The following is an 18,393-nucleotide window of genomic DNA, read 5'->3' as shown; positions in this document are numbered from 1 at the left end:
TACTGTACTAGAGATACTTCGCCGACGTATAAACAATGGTGTATGGACGATATACATCTAGAGAGTGGTCGAAGCGGTCGGGATCTATATGCATAGAACCTTTAGTAGAACGACGATGGATGATATGCATCAGAAGTGGAGGGTGAAGGCCACGGTCGCGAGTTGGAACTGGTTCACCAGTTGAGGGATGACGTATTGATTCCTGTGGCTATACAAATGAAATAGGGATCATTCCAGGATTTCTTCCCGCCGTGGGTGGCCCATCTCAGCATTTATCCACCCGGATTGAAGGTGGAAAAGGGGGGCGGGTACCGCAGGGAGCACTTTGGCGACGCGCCAAGAGCAAGAGGGCCTGAGGGGAACCAGAAAATCCCTAGTGACCAGCTGATAAGCGATGCATAACCGCCCAACCCGCGCGGCGCCACTCGAGGCGTCTTGTCCCCACTCCGAGACGGCGCATGCGAGAGACAGAGCGAGCAGCGCAAGAATGCAAAGTGGGGGAGCGACGTTGGAGGTATCACGGGCGAGACCCCGACAGACCCCGTAGTCTCTTTTGGCCGCCTGAAGGAGAAGCAGGAGGGATATTCCGTCCAGGAGAGAGAGAGAGAGAGAGATGTCGCAAGGAAACGGCCCCAAGGGACCGAGCGAGGAACGCCATTGACGCTAGTCGGTTGTCGCCAGTCGGAAAACGAGAGCCATGGCAGCGAGGATGTCTCAGACCCGCGCAGCTTTTCACCAGACGGGCGCGCGTTGCTCTTCCGATTGGCGGCCGCTGTGACGCCGGCCGTGCCGATCGCGCGCTAACTCCTCTTTTTCGCGCCCTGGTTGTTTTCCATGTCCCGAGACTAGAAACAGTCTCGCGGGGAGAGGGGGTATTCAGAGGAAGAGGAGGAAGAAGAGGAAGAAGAGGAAGAAGAGAAAGAAGAGGAAGAAGAGGAAGAAGTATTGGACAAAGTATACAACGGCTATACTCCGTAGTCGTAGTACTATCGTGAGTACGTTAGTACCACTACTCAAGTCCTACGACTATAGTATCGTCCTATATCCCAAGGAAACGTGACTGCCGCTAGCCTGAGGCCCTGAATTAATCACTCCAGTCACTCACCCCCAGCACGCCCATCACATCTCTCGCTCTCTTCTTCTTCTTCTTCTTCTCTTCCTCCCACTTTTCTCCCAAAACGTACTCCCCTCTTCAACCCAGCACCTCTCTCTCTCCTTCCTCCTGATCTCCTCTTTGTCTTTCTATACTCCATATTCCAATTTCTCGTTGCTGCATTGAAGCGCTACCCGTCTCCCAATTCTCCTCTCCGTCCCCAACCCGCCCCACACCACCCCCCAGGCGAGGTTACCGCGGTCCTTCCTCTCCCAGCCCAAAATCAAGAAATCGCCAAGAACAAAATACAGAAAGGCATTTCCTGTTGTCCTACCCAGTGTCTCTCTCCTTCTCCTTTTTGTCGGATCCTTTTACACCCAGTCTTCCTCATTCCCCTGGTTCGCTCTCCCCAATTCTTATCCGCCTCGGCAACTTTCCGCGCGTCTCTCTGCTTCGCTCAGGCACCGTCCCAAGTTCCCCCCCCCTCTGCGGCTGAGACTTGGACTGGGGGCCGCTCCCAGTATTATTATTTCCCCCCTCTCCTTTTTATCAAAGAACCGTCCGTTGTAAGCCTGTTCTCTTCTTTTCTTTTTCTGGTGTTTTTCCCTAAATCTCCCCCCCCCCCCCTCTCTTCCCCGATTTACGTCTGGCGGGGCAAGAAAACCTCCTCCCCCCAGCCCTGTTCCTGGGCTTTGGGACTTTCGGTTCTCTTTATCACTCTTACCGCCCCCCCCCTCCTCGCCGAGGACCCATTTACTCGTGGGGATTACCCGCCCACGTTTCCCAAAACCATGACGGCTGTCGCAACCGCACCCGTGATGAGTAACCATGACTCCGGGGCGGAGCCCCGAACAGACCACAGCCCATCTCGCTTTACAGCGGTCAATGGCAGAGACGCGATCGCATCCACCCCCCATGGAGGACCGACTGCGGTTCCAGGCACCATGAACCAAGGGGAAAGAGTCGCCGCGGCAGCGGCAGCGCCAGTCTCAAGCGACAATGCGGACCCGTCGCGCGACAGCTTGGGTACCCGAGGCGATCACCACGAAGACTCGCAACGATCCTCACCGTCCGAGTCTAATAAGCATAAGCGGAAGCGGTCGGGCTCGGGGGACCAGGAAGCCCAGCAGCCTCCAGACCCTAGCTATCACCATCCTCCTCCTCCTCCTCCCCCTCTCCCTCCTCATCACCACCATCACCACCATGTCGGTCGCGGCTCCATCGGCCATTCGGAGGAACCGTCCCCTCTCCCTGCGAATGGAACGGGCCCAGGATCGGTTTCCTCCGAAATGGACTCGATCAACCCGGTCGCTGCCTCGGGCCACCGATCGGATACGAATGAGACATCGCAGCCTCCATCCACGGGTCCGTGGCCCGATTATGACACCCATTTGATCAGTCAGGCCCAACGGGCGCAACAAATCGATCCATCAGACGCTCACTTGGCTGATGCCCTCCAGCGAGATGCGCAAGGCCCGGACCACTCCCGCAATGGAGGAAACGACCGCTCCGTGCCGCCAGCCTCGTCCCCATCCTATGTCTCGGAGCGTGCGACGGGCGCGGTTCAAGTCGCGCCGAAGCGAAAGCGTGTCTTTAGCAACCGCACCAAGACGGGATGTATGACCTGTCGCCGCCGAAAGAAGAAATGTGATGAGCAACACCCTGCGTGTGAGTCGACATGACGCCGCTCTCTCTCCGCCTCTCTCTCTCTCTCCATGCCTTTTCCCTTTCCTGCATCTGTCATTTTTGTATTGTGACCTCAATCATGCCATATCATCCATACATGAGTTCACAACTCCAGTATTCGCAAAGATCATGATGTTCAAGTTGGGGAAACACGGCTGACTAACCTATCGGTCATTCTAGGCAACAATTGCATCCGCGGAGGGTTCTTGTGCGAAGGATACACCTCACGAAGTACCTGGCAGAAACCTTCAACAACGAAAGCACCCGTTCCGTTGCAGTCCAAGGAAGGCTATGCCGATATGAGTGGCCAGTACCTTCCTGAACCTACTGCCCATCATGACCGACCACCCTCGGGATTGCCCGATCATATGGAATCGCGGAAGATGAGACCATTGGGCGAGGATAATGAGCGTATCACCCAGCCATATACCACCAGCCCATCCAACAATACAGCCCCCACCCACGCACCATCGTCATCCTCGTCATCCTCATCATGGTCAAAACGCACTTGGTCGGGCCCCGGCCATTCGACGTATGTGCCGCCAGAGCACCTGGCCAAGCCCGATTATCGAGAGGTGGCCCCCATTCACGAGCTTCCCCCGCGAGAATCACATCCAAAGCCAGACTACCCCATGGTCCCTCCGATTCGGGAATTCTCGCATGCACCACCTCCACCGCCACCGCCAAAACCTAATAGCTTGCCTCTGTTTCATGGGACAACCACCGAGCAGCAGCGGCCTATGCCTCCGGCACCCGCGCCCGCCCCAGCACCGACTCCCATGCCGGCGTCCGCGATGGACACCAGCAGTCCACAAACGCAGGCACGAATGGCCCTCAAGATTGAGCATCAATTATCAGCCCGTACAGTGAACGTGGAAGAAACGGAAAAGGACAAGATGATTCGCGGCGAACTCTACCGGCCTTTCGATCTGCAGCTGGTTGAGGAGAGGGATCGGTGCAAGCGGGCCCTGTGGCGATTCAACAATGCATGTAATCCACACTATGGATTAAGCTCGAAAGAACAGAACCGTCTTCTCAAGGAAATCCTGGTTCCCCCCTCAGGTTCAGTAGCCAGTTCCCCCTCTGGTGTCGCATTGCCTCATTCCTCGGGGTCGATTGGACAGGGTGCAGTTGTGGAGTCTCCCTTCAACTGCCATTATGGATACAATATTCAAATCGGGGAAGATGTGATGATACACCAGAACTGCCTTTTTGTCGACGACTGCGGCATCAGCATTGGCGCCCATAGTTGGATCGGCCCAAACGTCACACTCCTGAGCTCGATGGCCCACTCCAGTATGCAGGAGCGTAAAGGGTCCCAGAGTCGCTATCAAGGCCGGCCTGTCATCATCGAGGAAGACTGTTATTTAGGCGCGGGCTGCACCATTTATCCCGGAGTTCATCTAAACCGAGGTGCCTATGTTGCGCCTGGCGAGGTCGTGAAGACAGACATCGTTGCTTATGGGTTCCAAGGATACAAGCCCAGTTATATGTGAATACCCCCCCTTTTTTTTTGGTTATGAACCGCCCATTTTCTCCCGTTGGGATCGATTTTCCCCACCTTCTTCTTCCCCTGAACTCTCTGTTAGATTTAATACAGGCTTCGTCTTTGTTTTTGCCTTAATAGGCCTTGGTGGCGAAATGGACCATTGGAAGCATGTGGATTTGAGTCAATGACTTTCTTTGTTAATCATGCTTCGAACTGGTGTATAGCACCTTCATGTGGATCAACTGGAGCTCTTCTTCGCTGTTAACTTGTCTGTCTATTCTCCCCTGATGACATCAGCTCTTGACTGTTATTATTCCAGCGATCTGGGCATGTGATTGATGCCGTATATAGATAATCTAACTATGAATGATCTCCACTTATGACTGCCTGGGCTAGAGGCATATGGACTACTTGAATATTTCGCTCCACAGCGCTTGCGATTATGGCGAGGCAAGGGCAAGGCTCTTAGAAAAGTATGGACTAGACAATGCAAAACTTGACTGGTGGTGATGACATACAATTTTTGATATAGTCAAACTATGGGTATCTATTTGTTTCTGGAGTGGAGTGGTTGATGGTCGAAGAAAATCTTCCTGGCTTCCTTCTTTCTCTCCTCCTCGACCAAGGAACGATGTACTACAGAATCATGCTAGGCATGTATGGCCTTCTCCCTTTGGCTCCCGTCTCCTTAAAATCCGGTTTATAGCCAGTCCAAAAATTCCGGAGCAAAGTAGGTCAGGACAATGCCAGCGCCTGCTCGGAGTATTCCCTCCGTGCTCTCAAATGCCATTGCTTTCAAGTCAAAAACCCCAGCCTTCGCCCCCGCGTGGATCATTGCAAATTCGCCGCTAACTTGGTAGGCTGCAACTGGCATATCCTGCGCCAATTCCTTGGCATCGCGAATAATGTCCAGATAGCTACTTGCAGGCTTGACCATGATGATATCGGCACCCTCGGCAATATCTCTTTGAATGGCACGTCGGGCAAGACCACGGCCTCCAGGGGGAAGTTGGTAGCAACGGCGGTCTCCAAACGAGGGACACGAGCCGGCTGCATCACGGAAAGGACCGTACAGGCAGCCGCTAAATTTGGCGCTGTAAGACATGAGCAGGACGCGGTGGGCTATCCCGGCCTCAATCAGTTTGAGCTTGATAGCGCGTACTCTTCCATCGTTCATGTCCGACGGCGCAACGCAATGAGCCCCGGCAACGGCATAGGCTAGTGCCACGTCGGAAATTCGATCTACCGATTGGGTATTGTCGAGGGTCCCATCCTCCCGGAGAATACCACAGTGTCCATGTGACGTATACTCGCAGAGGCAGACGTCGGTTGTAATATAGAGCTGAGGGAAACGAGATCGGAGAAGGCGAATGGCCTGGATGACTGGGCCCGCTGGGTCATCAGCTGCAGTTCCCAGCGCATCCTTCGCCGAGGGGTGAAGGGGCACGCCAAAGAGAATCACCGAGCGCAACCCCTTCCGGACCAATGGGGCTAGAAACGGCACAAGGCGATTGACGCCACGGCGGTATTGGTTTGGTAGAGATGGGATCGGGGTCTCTTCGTCAGGATTGTCCGTGATAAAGAGCGGATAGATCAACATATCCTAGACATGATCGTTAAACCACGAGTCCGGTTGCCGGGAGAAATAAAGTGGATGGTACCTTGGTCAGTTGCCTCTCTGCCTGCCATGACCTGCTCAATGGGTGACTGTATCCGGCATGGAGCTGGCTAGAAATGTCCCCCGAGATGCTCACACTGGTCGCGGTGGTGCTGGTGTAGGATCGGGCAGTGCGGGACTGAGCATGCGAGATCTGCGAGGCACGATCATCCGGGTTGGAGTCTCGAAAGGCGAGGTCAGAAACCAGATTCGAGAACGACATGACGGAAGTACGTGGAAACCCGAAGAAAAGTCGGATGAGGGATACGTAGGTAGGGCTATTTCGACGTTGTATGTACGGGCAGGATCAGACCAAGGGCGGCGTGGTTTTATGGTTTCTGGGTTTTGTGGGGGAGGAGGAGAGGAGGAGCGGGCGTGAGAGGGAAAAAATGATCTGCCGAGGGTCTGGTGCGGGTATAGCGGCCAATTGCGGCCACCAACCAGAATCCCTGGATTGTTCATCTATTTTTACCGCCCTATTGATCGTCCTGATCGATGCCTCAGGCCTCGAGCGCATCGTACTTCCTAATTAGGCAATTCAATGTGATTTTCAGCGACTGTAGAAATCAACGAATATCGCCCCTAGCCCTCTCTTGCTACCAGCTAGTACGTGACATACAGTAGTTAAGGTATTCCGATGTCTTGTATATCATAATTGGCTAACATCACCTACTATTTATCTATTCCGACCTGCCGCATTTTCATTCCGGCCAACTATGTGCCAACTTTGACTAATGAATTATAGCCCCGATAACTTATACTGTATGTTACTTAACCGATTAGCTATAGTTTCAATCCTAGGTAGCTATCCAGCCAACTACCTATCAATCTCAAAAAGTAGGTATTAATTACGTCAAGCGATATATTAACCCTGATACCTCGAGACTGTGTCTGTGTCATCCTAATATATCTATCCGATCCACTGTACATCACTATACTATGTCTTATTCCGAAATACCGATCCTAAACCGGTTAACTACACTGAAATCAAGCGGTGGCGTGGAAACGGCCCTACAAAGGCTAAGATAGGGGCTATAAGCTGACTGGTGAGGCGGAGGGGATATATCGGTTAAAGGGGGAAGCGTGTCGGTGGAGTTGAGATGTTGTTTTAAGTCACTGGAGATAACCTTCCATATACAGTCCGCTCTATGTAGTTACTGTATCTCTTGGGAAGGTACGCGCTAGAAGCTATCTAGGTGTTTAGCTGACTGACACGCAAAGCAGCATGCTAGGCCGCCACCCTAGAAAGGCTAGTAGTGAAAGCCATTCTTGGCCAACTGAAGCGAGGTGACGCCACCGAGCACTTATCCTTGGAATGACAGAGATCTGGCAGCGATTATAGAATAGGTTGGTCGAGAGAAAGAATTTCTCCTGGACGGTCCGTTGTGGGGTAGGATCTTCGGGTGGAGTGGGAGGAGTCGCGGATTTGGAGATAGAGGACTTCCTGCCAGCCCCGCGATCTGGACGCTGAGGATTCATCCCAATTCGATGCCGTTCTTTTCGTTTCTATGGCTTGTACCCGTTCGATTCTTTACAGTCCAACGAATACTGTACGTTTCGAAATCAGGTTGACCTCTCACTCATTAGCCTTGTTTCCTGGGGAAAATATTTCCGAGATACGCTAATCTTGTTCGAGATCACCGCTTTGTTAGTCAGGCAGAATCATACTTGTAATGACTATTCCACAGTCGTGCTCGTATTATAATGACACTGTAATGATACATCGATTCCACAAGCGCGCATAAGAGTTAGCAATATAGCAAGAGTAGGTGGCTGCCATGTACCCACGTTCCCACTCAGGCCCAAGTTGCCACGTTGCCACTTTTCCTCATGTTTTCTTCTATGTAGCCTTCGTGCAAAGGGTGCAAACCGACCAGTCATCCCCGAGATCTAGACGTGCATTGCTTCTGACAGAAATAGGGACAGTCTGAAATGTCTACAAAGCTTGGTCACCGCCTAGATGACTAGTTAACTAGGTTAATTAACCAACGCGTATTATGTAAGGCAAATGCTTCGCCCACAGATTTCATGGAGCTTCTTTAGCTAGGAAGCTTGACGAAATAGTTAAGAGAGTACTGTATAGTGTACTAGTGTACTATAAGTAACGTAGTATGAAATATCTTTCACATATGATTGAATTTGATATTTTCGTACTATCATTTCCTTCCAATGCTGATTTGCGGTGCCAGGATTTCAACTAGTTCGTTATATTCAAGATGTACAGTTTTGTGTCTTGGTTTGAGCCGTCTCAATAAGCCCATGGAACAACATGTTGAAATCATTTGACTTCTGGACAGAATTGTCTGATTACGCTAAATCAAGTCGCCTCTCTATCTGCTGGTGCTTGTAAAGACGACGGCGGCTGTCAAATTGCTGCATCGATGGCGGAATACCATTTTTTGGCCTCCTCAACACTCTGAGCTCTGAAAATGTACCGAGTGACGGCGTGAAACGGATTCAGAAGATTCCTGCTGGAGACATTCACGCCTTGAACACTGAACTCGACGTCATTCACAGGACTGATGGAGCAGTCTGCCAAGTATAAGGACATCTCCGGGACCGATGCTTGGTAAAGGGTGTTGTCACGATCGAAACCATGCAAGTAGCCTGCTTGCGTAACCACATAATGGTAATTCTTAGGTATGCCATTGGAACGGCATACTAGATCGCCTTCGATGATTGGTTTCGTTGCTCGATGGTCCTTATTCGGAAACGTTGTATAAACTGACAATCTCCGTATAGCTTCGGAATTCAGTAGTGCCGCGTTCTTTCGCTCCACAAAACTGAACCATTCCAAATCCGGGTGGATAAGCTGTGCTGTACCCAGGATATCACCGTACATTGCACGTTGATGATCGAACTGGCCACCCATAAACTGGAAGAGTTTAGCTAAAACACACTGTACTGTTTGTAAAATATGCATTTCGAACCACAGAAAAGATTCCTGAATCTCTTGGTTTTCTTGTCGATCAACCTTTTCTCTCGTTGCTTGCTCAATTAATCGGCTGTCGATGCCCTGGCGGAGGAGGTAGGGATCATGGGACCGCTCAATCTTGTAGTCGGTGCTAGCATCAGAGGACCTAGTGCTCCTAGCCAGGAGAAGTATATGTTTCTGCGTTGCGCGCCATGCTTTCTCGAGTAGATTTGCCCCCTTGGATTTGTCAATCTTCAATTGTTTCGCTTTTGATTTGATCTCTTTGAGAAGACGCTGTAGCATAGGCAGCACGCTCTCATTTAGGTTTCCCTCAGCCGCGGCATTCACTTTCACTATTTCCTGGAGAATATCGTTGGTTTAGACAAGACTTAGGGTACTATACACTTGGTTATCGTACCTTTGTATTAGTGTATATGTTTTCAAAAAGACCAGCGACCCCATCTGTGCTTGCTTTAAAATGATGACCTTCCCTGAGTGGATAGCTCACGCTCTAAGCCCGGGGAATTAATCCGATATTTCTTGATTTATTGGAGTAAGTACCTACCTTCAGAATCGTTTCATATTCTCTTGACTGAGATTTTTGCGCTTTCGCAGTTGCAGAAATATAAGAGTAGAGATATTCACATACGTGCTTCCACGCAGTGAGGCGTTCAAGAAGAATATCAGAGGTCTAGATACAGTTAACACTGGTTACCTCCTTGCTTTGTATAGAGGTAACGACAGCAAAAATATCACATATACCTCATCACTATCGGATCCCAAAATGGGGTCTTCGTCCGTTGAGCAACTACGTACACTGTTGTCGCCTAGTGCTGCTAGCCGCTGACTATTCTCGTCTGAGGCTATGATAGCCGACATGGCTGGAAAAGAGGGACTGATAAAGTCGGGGGAAGATTAAGTGCCGTTTAATTATCTCGTTCGTCCCGTCGTGGCCAAGAGACCGAAATTAGGGAAGTGGGTATATATGACTTAAGACCAGTAAAAATCACCCTCTCTGGGGGTCACCCTAGAACCACTAACTACGGAGTTACAGGACTTCCCTACAGCCACTACAGGGCTTACATAATACATCACATGACCCCTGAAAGCCCAACATTCTATGTTACCCTAGTAACGAATATCAAGTCTAAATATCAATAAAACCCTGCAAGATTTTCAGATCCCATTTCATCTCAATCTATAATTATAGTATTAAGAAAGAAGAAAAGGATTAGGAACTAAGTACGCTCGGTCTTTCAATGATACTTATAAGAAACTCGGCACTAATTTATAATATCTACGCTACCTATATAGTTAGTGATTATAGTTATTAGTAATAGCAAGAACAGAATATCTCTCTGTAGGCTCTACTCGAGATGATCACAGGGCCCGGGCTTCCTTCATAGGGTAGATTGAAACTAAAACTCACTCATACTAGAGAGGCCGAAAGGGGAAACTATGAAAAGCTACGGGTTCACGAGGTTGGTCGTCAATAGACAACCCCTCGACGGCAGAGTAACTGAGGAATCACCATAAGTAGATATTAGGTAAAGTGTCAACATTATGAACATTTCGTCTGCCCAAGCGGGTGCCATATATACTTGCACAATTGAACCCAACAATAATCACGCACATTCTCGAACGCCAAGAAGCACGGTCCACTTGCAATTTTTAGAACAACAGGCATTATCGGATGTGCAAAGCAACCCTGGGGCTGTACATCCGCTAGAGCTTGGATTGACCCACGGCAGGTCTGGGCTTATGCAGCTTTTCCGTCCCGGCTCATTGTTGAGTTTCTCCGTGAGTTCATCCCTGACGCATACCAATAGGGCTTTACAGTCTGAGTTCTTTTGGCAAACAGCTCCACTTGACCCATCTGGCTTCTTGCAAGCTCCGTTAGAACACAAGCCCGATACGCACTGTTCGTTGAGCTCACAATGCTCACCATCGGGACGGTCTCTCCTAATGCAAGTATGACTGCTTGGAGAGCAAAAGTATCTGTCCTGACCCTCACAATCGGCTGCCGTGTCACAAGACTCCCCCTCACTGGTGGCCTTACAGGTCCCCTGATAGCAATGCCGAGAAAAGCACATGTTACTATTCGTGCATGCGTTGCCATCGGCTACCTTGTATTGACATTTCCATGTCGACAGGTCGCAGTATTCCGTCCCGTGATTCTGCCAGCAGTCCTTATCCGCGGCGCAATTTTTGCAAATTCCTCCGTAGCACACGCCATTAGCGCAATGGCAGTCTGCAATACAAGCCATGCCCGATCGGGCAAGTTCAGTACAAGTTGACGTGACCATATCGCAATACGAGCCCTCAGAACATTCACGGCTCAAAACGCATGTTTGATTGAATGCGGATGCAGTTGCCATTGCTGCAACTGTCAAGAAGGAGAGACATTGATATAGAAGCATGTTTGAGTTTGGAGGATCCTACCGCTATCAGCGATCGTAACTAGAGAGTTTCCAAACGTAGGGCTTACCTGATGGTAGACTGAGATAGTTGATACGATGCCAGTGTCACCGGAAGGAGGGTTGTCAAATAACTCACAAATTTTACAATCATCTCAGAGATTGTTTGAAGACAAACACTGCGACAGAAAGGGAGCGGCCTTTTATAGCTGCTCCGGGATCTATTCGGCCCTACCTAAAACATAGTCCAAACTAGTGAAAAGGGGTATATGGTAGATCCCAGAAGTCTAATTACCCCGTTGTAGCTCTCTGGATCTATAGTGATGAACTATAAGCGTACTATTTGGATGAGCGTATTGCGATTTCCAATTCTCAAGGTCGGTGATCTTTGCTAACATCTCTCCATAACGATGATCTTTTGGAGCTGGGATGCGTCACTAACTCACTATTGACCTCTAGCCATATCTTTCTTGAACCCTAGCCCGCTCCGAGAATCTACCATGCGCTGGCTGTGGACTCCTCAGGGATCGAGTGGAGAGGGGTTCGTCTCTAGCTGCAACTAGTCTCCACGACTGAGATCTAAGCTAAGCCACGTCAATAACAAACCAAAGAGGCTTTGATGTGATTAGTTCCCTAATCTAACTAGACCCGTTCTAACCAATAGTGGCGTTGCAAAAGTCTGAAACTATTCAATGATTTCCCTTCCCGCCTGTCTAACAAGGACATACCGCCCGCAATTTCGGACTTTTGAGTGGTGAATATACCAGTTTCCGGCAGACTACGCGAGAGTTTTAGCCAGGATGTGGTTCAGTCAGGACCCGAGAAATTTCGGGCAAAGCTAGCCTGAAGATCCCTCGGAGAAATGAAGCGCCGAGCCGGCCTGGCCAGCTTCCGGGTTCTTCTGATCAAGGTTATATAGTCGTCTCTGATTGGCTACTTCGCTGGGCCTACTGTATATAAGCCACAGCCCCACTCACCATACTCTATTATTAATTCCACTTGGGCGGCTCGCCGTCCAAAGTTTATGGTTGGAAAGGCAGCCATTTCTGGCGCCGGAGGCTGTCATTTTCGGCGTCGATTTCACAGGTCCTCAGATTCTAGGTGCAGAAGATGAAGCTTATGTAACGCGCAATGGTCATACATATAACAAGACGCCCTGCGGACACTTAACGATGATTCAATGTTGTGTTTGAGGACCTTGGTATTCTAGGCCTGTCAGAGGTGCAAGGTCTTATTCGCCCTTGATGATATTAAAAATGGTCGCATTGAATCTGTTCGCGCAGCAGCAAGGCTATACGATATCCCCCATACAACCTTAGCCGACTGCGCGAAAGGCTAACCTTGAGTCTAGGCAAGCCACGGCCCACGATCTAGAAAGCACTGTGTTGACAGATAGAGCACAGATCACTAAGGATATGCTGTAATCTAGGTTTGACTCACTTAGACTATCATTTCAGCAGTATTGTTCATTTACATACGAGGGTAACTTGTCAACAAGACATCATATCTGGATATATGTACGGAGGTACTTTGACACTAGATAGCAGCTTGTGACGTTATTGCCAGTTAGAGACGTAAAAACATACAACCAAAACTGTCAGAATATAAGTATGCGTGCGCATAAGATCTTACGCCAGCTTCCTCTATTGGGTCCTGGAGGAATCATGCTTCCTGTATAAACCTTCCTGCAAGATAAACCTACCCTGCTTACCCTGCTTAATATATCATATTAATCTTCAACGATCTCGTCAACATTGCCTATCTAGGCCGGATAATGCTTAACACTCCAAAATGACCTCGAATGTTCTTGATTTCCTTATGTGATATTTGCTATATACCCTATATGTTGGATTTTTAAAAATTGATCATAAAATCCGATTGCACACAAAAGGATAAGTGTGTCCGAAACAGGTGAAGAAAGACTATCATGAGAGGAATAGGTGTCGGCTAATTAGACCAAAGAAGAGTATGATCAAGTATGCCAATAAATCTACTCATGAATTAAAAGAGATGTCAAACTTGTTCAATTTAGATAGGAAAACAGGCAGAATTTATAACACGAGGTACATAGTAAATATCACATGAAGAAATCAAGAATCGTTCGAGGTTATCTTGGAGTATTGAGTAGTCTCCGGCCAATATAGGCAGTTCAATGCGAGATCGTTGAGGATCGTTGAGGATCAATATAATAAATCAATATAGTGGTCATGAAGGTGTTTCTTCTAGGGAAAAGATAGTGGCGGCTTAGTCATCTACGGGATGACCCTATATAAGTTGATATCCCCCCTCAGCTCTCGATATAAGACAAAAGCAAGAGCAAATTAAGAGCTGAATAAGACAAAAGGTAAGATCTAGGACAAGGGGGATACTTCTATACCTAGTTGCCTAACGAATTCATAGTGTTTCTTACTTAGTAATCGTTTTATGAAACTATCTGCTAGTATTTTAGTCGTCTTGACTTATTTGACTATTAACCGCTTAGCCTAAACTTCTTGCTGAATCCAAAGCTGATAGATATCGACGTAGCGTAGTTTAGTCTAAAATACTAATTTCTCGCGATTTAGTAGATTAATAGTTTGCTTATTATCGCAATCTAGCGAATTAGATTACTTAGTATCGAATTAGATAAATAAAAATAGCCGCTTTATCTAATATAGCTACCTAGTAGTATAACTAATTATAAGTAGTTCGGCTTCTATCGTCGACGTAGTAATCGTCTTCTACTTACGAGATCTCTAATTAATTAGCCCACCGAATAGGTAGAAGAGAAATCCTTTAGAGCTTTTTCTATTATAATTATTAGTAAAGCTTGTATCGGATAAAATAGTAAAGATCTAGCTATCTAGTTAGCTATCTCTAAAGTAGATTACTAGATATCTCGTCCTGTATAGGTAGGAGATAAGATGATTAGCGGTAGCTAGATACTTCTTGTTATACTAAGTAAGCGATTAAGCTAGTAGCTAATTAGCAAATACGGTATCTAGTCTCGTCTAAATAGCCGCGAAAAGGGTTAATCTATATTTTTATTAATATAATTTAACGATCTTTAGATTAATTAGTTAACCTATTACTAGATTAAGCTTGTGATTAGTTAAAAGTAGGGTTCTTAGAGGCTTTTTGTTAAGAAGATTGAATTTAGTAGTAATCTTTTCGATATAGGCTACCTAACTAAGCTATATCTTTCTCTTTAGACGATCTCTAATAACACGAATCCTAATAAATTAAGTAAGTTTACTATAATCCTTTATCTTAAATCGTTTTAAGAGAAGGTCTTTAATCTAGTAAGCGTATAAACTCTTACTTTTATAGTAGGTAGCTAGAAAGTTATCAACGAATACTATAATTACTATACGATTATTAGTATAAAGGGCAGGGTTATTAGGATATAGCCGAAATCTAAGTAAGAGGAGTAGCTCTTTAATATTATCCTCCTATCTCTTACTAGCAATTCGTAGGCTATATACTACCTTATATAGGTAAAGGACTATCGATTTTCGTCCTATTCTAGGAGGATATTAGTAATAAACTTCCTCTTTAAGCGTGCTATTTAGGAAAGCGTTAACTATATCTATCTAGAAGGTCTCGAGGTCGAAACGGGTTATAATTACTATTAGCGTACAAAAGGTCCTAGTAGCAAGGGTACTAGTACGTATATCTTAATTATTAGGAATTTACGTATCTCCGCGTACGTATAATCTAGCTTTAAAGCGCGTAAGATAGCCTAATTTATTAGATTTATAGATAAAGACCTATCGTATCTTAATAAATTAGTAACGTAGATAATCTAATTAGTTAAGATCTTTATAATTTATCTAATATATAGATCTAATATAGTTTATACTAATTAGTTTAAATATATATATATTAAGGAGTTTGTTAAATTCAACTTATATAGCTTAGCGAAATTAATCTTCAAAAGGGTGACTAGTTAATTAGTTATAGCTAGGTAGTATAGGAGGAATAGATAAGATAAGAATCTTTAGTTGTTTTATCTAATAAGACGAGAAGGCTTATAGAAAGGTGTGAGATATAGGGCAGGATGTTATCAAGCCAGACCGCCATGCAGCATATCAAGCCAGATTCATAAGGCCTATACAAGATGGCTGAATCTCTATAAGCTTTATGCTATACCATCATCACTACGGTCAATGACATCGCTATACCATCATCACTACGGTCAATGATATCGTAGAAGACGTATACTATTGTATACGATCTACATCATCACTACGATCAATGACATCGTACAATCAAGCAACCACCGATCAAACAGCTACTGCATGAGATCACTATCTGTCTGCATGAGATCATCATGCATCTAGATCTAGGATCTAGAACGATCACATGCAAAAGAGGTTTGATAAAGATTGATTATAAATAAGCCCTGTTTTCTCTACAAAAATCATGTTCAAGACATACAAGCAAGATTCAATACAATCAACCAAGCTTCAGTCCTACTTTACTTTTCTCTCATCTTTATGATTCTAAGCCGAATTGAACTTATCCTTCCTATTCAATCAAGAGGAAGAAAGATCAATCGATCTTATTTAATCATCTTTAATTTATCTTCCTCTTTACCCAACCTGCGCAGCATCGCTTGCTCACAGGTTATGAGCCCGAATTGATCCTACTTCAATTCGGCTTATACCACTTCTTCAATCTTCTATCTTCAACGAAGAATCCTTTACTTTTAAGAGAAACTTCTCTCTCTTAAAGAGAAACAAAAAGCTCCTCCGACTTCTTATTTTCAAAAATTTATACTCGATTTTTACCGGTCGCGTCTACTTCTCTATACGAAAACTAAGAAATCTCAACTTTCTTGACAAAAACAATCATTTTTCAAATATTCAATCAAGTTTTTTGAACTCAAAATGATCAACAAACACAATATCGATCCTCTCAAAGGAGAAGGAAATTATGTTGCCTGGTCTATCCGAATCAAGGCAATTCTTGATCAAGAGAGACTGATCGATGCGATTCTACATGATTACACAAAGCTTCCTGCTATTCAGCAAGGCCAGATTCCTAATCAACACTGGTCTTATGAAAAAGCAATTGCTCTACCACCTGATCAACGATCACCTGATTGCAGAAATACTGCGATTTGGTCAGGAAGAAGATCTGGTAGACCTACAAGATCTACTAGCCCTGCTGAGATAGGCCAAAATGAGCTAGTTATTCCATCTGATAAATTCAAAACTATTGATCAGATGAATCGAGACGCTCTATCATCAATCAAGCTATCATGCAAAGATGGCCCACTCTTTTGGTTAGGAGATACCACATCGGCCTACCAAGCATGGGTTACCTTGGCTACCCAATATCGACCTAAAGGCTTTACTACCGAATTCCTTGTGTTGAAAAGCCTATTCAATAGTCAATTAGGCGATTTCGATAGCATGCATGATTATCTCACTGAGATAAGACGCCTGCTAATCGAACTGGCAAGCCTAGGAATCGATTTCCCAAAGCAAATCGTATTCGCATGGGTTCTCAACAATCTTGACCAATCATACGCACCGATTATTCAAAATATTATTCAATCTCTTCGCAGAGACTCTGATTCTTATACGATTGAATCGTTATTCGCCAATCTGATTGACGAATCGCGTGGTCATATTCAATCAAGCGAACAAATCTTCATAGCTGATAGCCATCAGCCTAATCGACAGAACAAATATCAGGCTCATCGCAAGCCTAATCATCAGGTAAAGCACTATTCAAAAAATCGTCAGGCTAATCAAAATCGTCGAATTAGCAAAAAACCATGGAAAAAATTGTCAAATTCTGGCAAATACTGTACGCATTGTAATATGCGAAGCCATACAGTAGCAGATTGCTGGTATCTGCATCCTTCTGGCAGACCAGCTAATTGGATACCTAGGGCAAATTGGCCTAGATCCAATCAAAATAATCAAAGATTTAATCAACAAAAGAAGATGATCACAGCAATGCTCAATGAGCAATCTGACGAGGAAGAAATCCACGTCACTAGTCATGTGACAGATTACCCCGCAGAAGCTGAACATCAAGAAACCTCGGCTAGCAACCTACTGCCTACTAGCCTATTGGCTAATGATCCAATTGATCTTGACGGTGATATCTGTTATACACCGATTAGTCCAATTGACTATCGATCAGATTATCAGATAGAATCTGATATACCCATGACAGAGGCACAGCCAATCAGGCATGGCCTACCAATCTTTGATGATCAAAACCTGATAAGAGACTACTCAAATCTGAGTAATGAATCTATGGTGAATACACCAAGAAGTCTCTCACTCTGCGATGAGTTCTCGCATGAAACCGATCAGGTAATTTATCTACCTATCAAAACAAACCAAGAAACCAATTCTGATATCACTATAGAAAGTGCATATAATCTGATAAATTCAGATCTTTCTACTACAAAAGTGATTTTCATTATTGATACAGCTGCCACTATATGTGCAGTATCTAAATTGGATTTGTTTGATAGTGTATATAAAACTAATAAAACTGTCATGTGGGGAAATGCACAAAGATTATCTATCGATCTTGCTGGAGATATTATCTTCCAGACAAATACCAATCTAGTCTATAAATTGACTAATGTGCTCTATGTCCCACAATTGGGAATCAATATATTAAGCACACATGCACTGAAAAATTCAGTATCTCTATTTAATAGAGAAAAGGCCACTATTTTCGATCAATATCGAAATATTATGCTGATTGGGCATAAGCAAGATAATCTATATCGAACTACCCTATATGTGATGCATACAAAGCCACATAAGGTAGATTCTGATCAAAAAATCGATCAAGATCAATCTATCCAAAGTACTAGCAATATTACTAGTTTAAAACTTTGGCATGATAGATTAGGCCATATAGGCCTAATACCACTACAAAGGCTACTAAGCCAGGCCGATATATCTCTATCTGATACTGAGATAAGAGATTATATGCAAGATATATGCGAAATATGCATACAGTCAAAATATGACAGGAAGATCAATAAATCTTCTACTTCTGCTGCCGAATACGGCATAGGCGAAAGAATACATAGCGATATTGGAGGGCCTATTAGCCCTAAGACCTATAATGGCTATCGCTACTACATCACGTTTCTTGATAAAACATCAAGATATC

The 18,393-nt window shown here is 45.6% G+C and overlaps 3 protein-coding genes across 3 annotated transcripts; 1 reads left to right on the top strand and 2 right to left on the bottom strand.

Moving 5' to 3' along the window:
* Positions 1 to 1,884: 1,884 nt before the first annotated feature.
* N7458_011600 (uncharacterized protein) lies at positions 1,885 to 4,275 on the top strand (the record flags this gene model as incomplete). The annotated part of the gene is made up of 2 exons (XM_056914982.1): positions 1,885 to 2,761; positions 2,960 to 4,275. 2 exons carry the CDS (start codon positions 1,885 to 1,887, stop codon positions 4,273 to 4,275), a joined length of 2,193 nt encoding a protein of 730 aa, XP_056759736.1.
* Positions 4,276 to 4,968: 693 nt separating this feature from the next.
* N7458_011599 (porphobilinogen synthase HEM2) lies at positions 4,969 to 6,148 on the bottom strand (the record flags this gene model as incomplete). Its single annotated transcript, XM_056914981.1, has 2 exons — positions 4,969 to 5,871; positions 5,930 to 6,148. 2 exons carry the CDS (start codon positions 6,146 to 6,148, stop codon positions 4,969 to 4,971), a joined length of 1,122 nt encoding a protein of 373 aa, XP_056759735.1.
* Positions 6,149 to 8,290: 2,142 nt separating this feature from the next.
* On the bottom strand, positions 8,291 to 9,718 carry N7458_011598 (uncharacterized protein; the record flags this gene model as incomplete). Its single annotated transcript, XM_056914980.1, has 4 exons — positions 8,291 to 9,199; positions 9,258 to 9,350; positions 9,405 to 9,530; positions 9,602 to 9,718. 4 exons carry the CDS (start codon positions 9,716 to 9,718, stop codon positions 8,291 to 8,293), a joined length of 1,245 nt encoding a protein of 414 aa, XP_056759734.1.
* Positions 9,719 to 18,393: the final 8,675 nt, after the last annotated feature.

Source organism: Penicillium daleae (genome assembly GCF_028827525.1).
Source record: "Penicillium daleae strain IBT 16125 chromosome Unknown utg000009l_segment0_segment0, whole genome shotgun sequence".
Taxonomy (NCBI): Eukaryota; Fungi; Ascomycota; class Eurotiomycetes; order Eurotiales; family Aspergillaceae; genus Penicillium; species Penicillium daleae.
The sequence above is the reverse complement of the archived record's forward strand: the minus strand, read 5'-3'. Positions and strand labels throughout refer to the sequence as shown.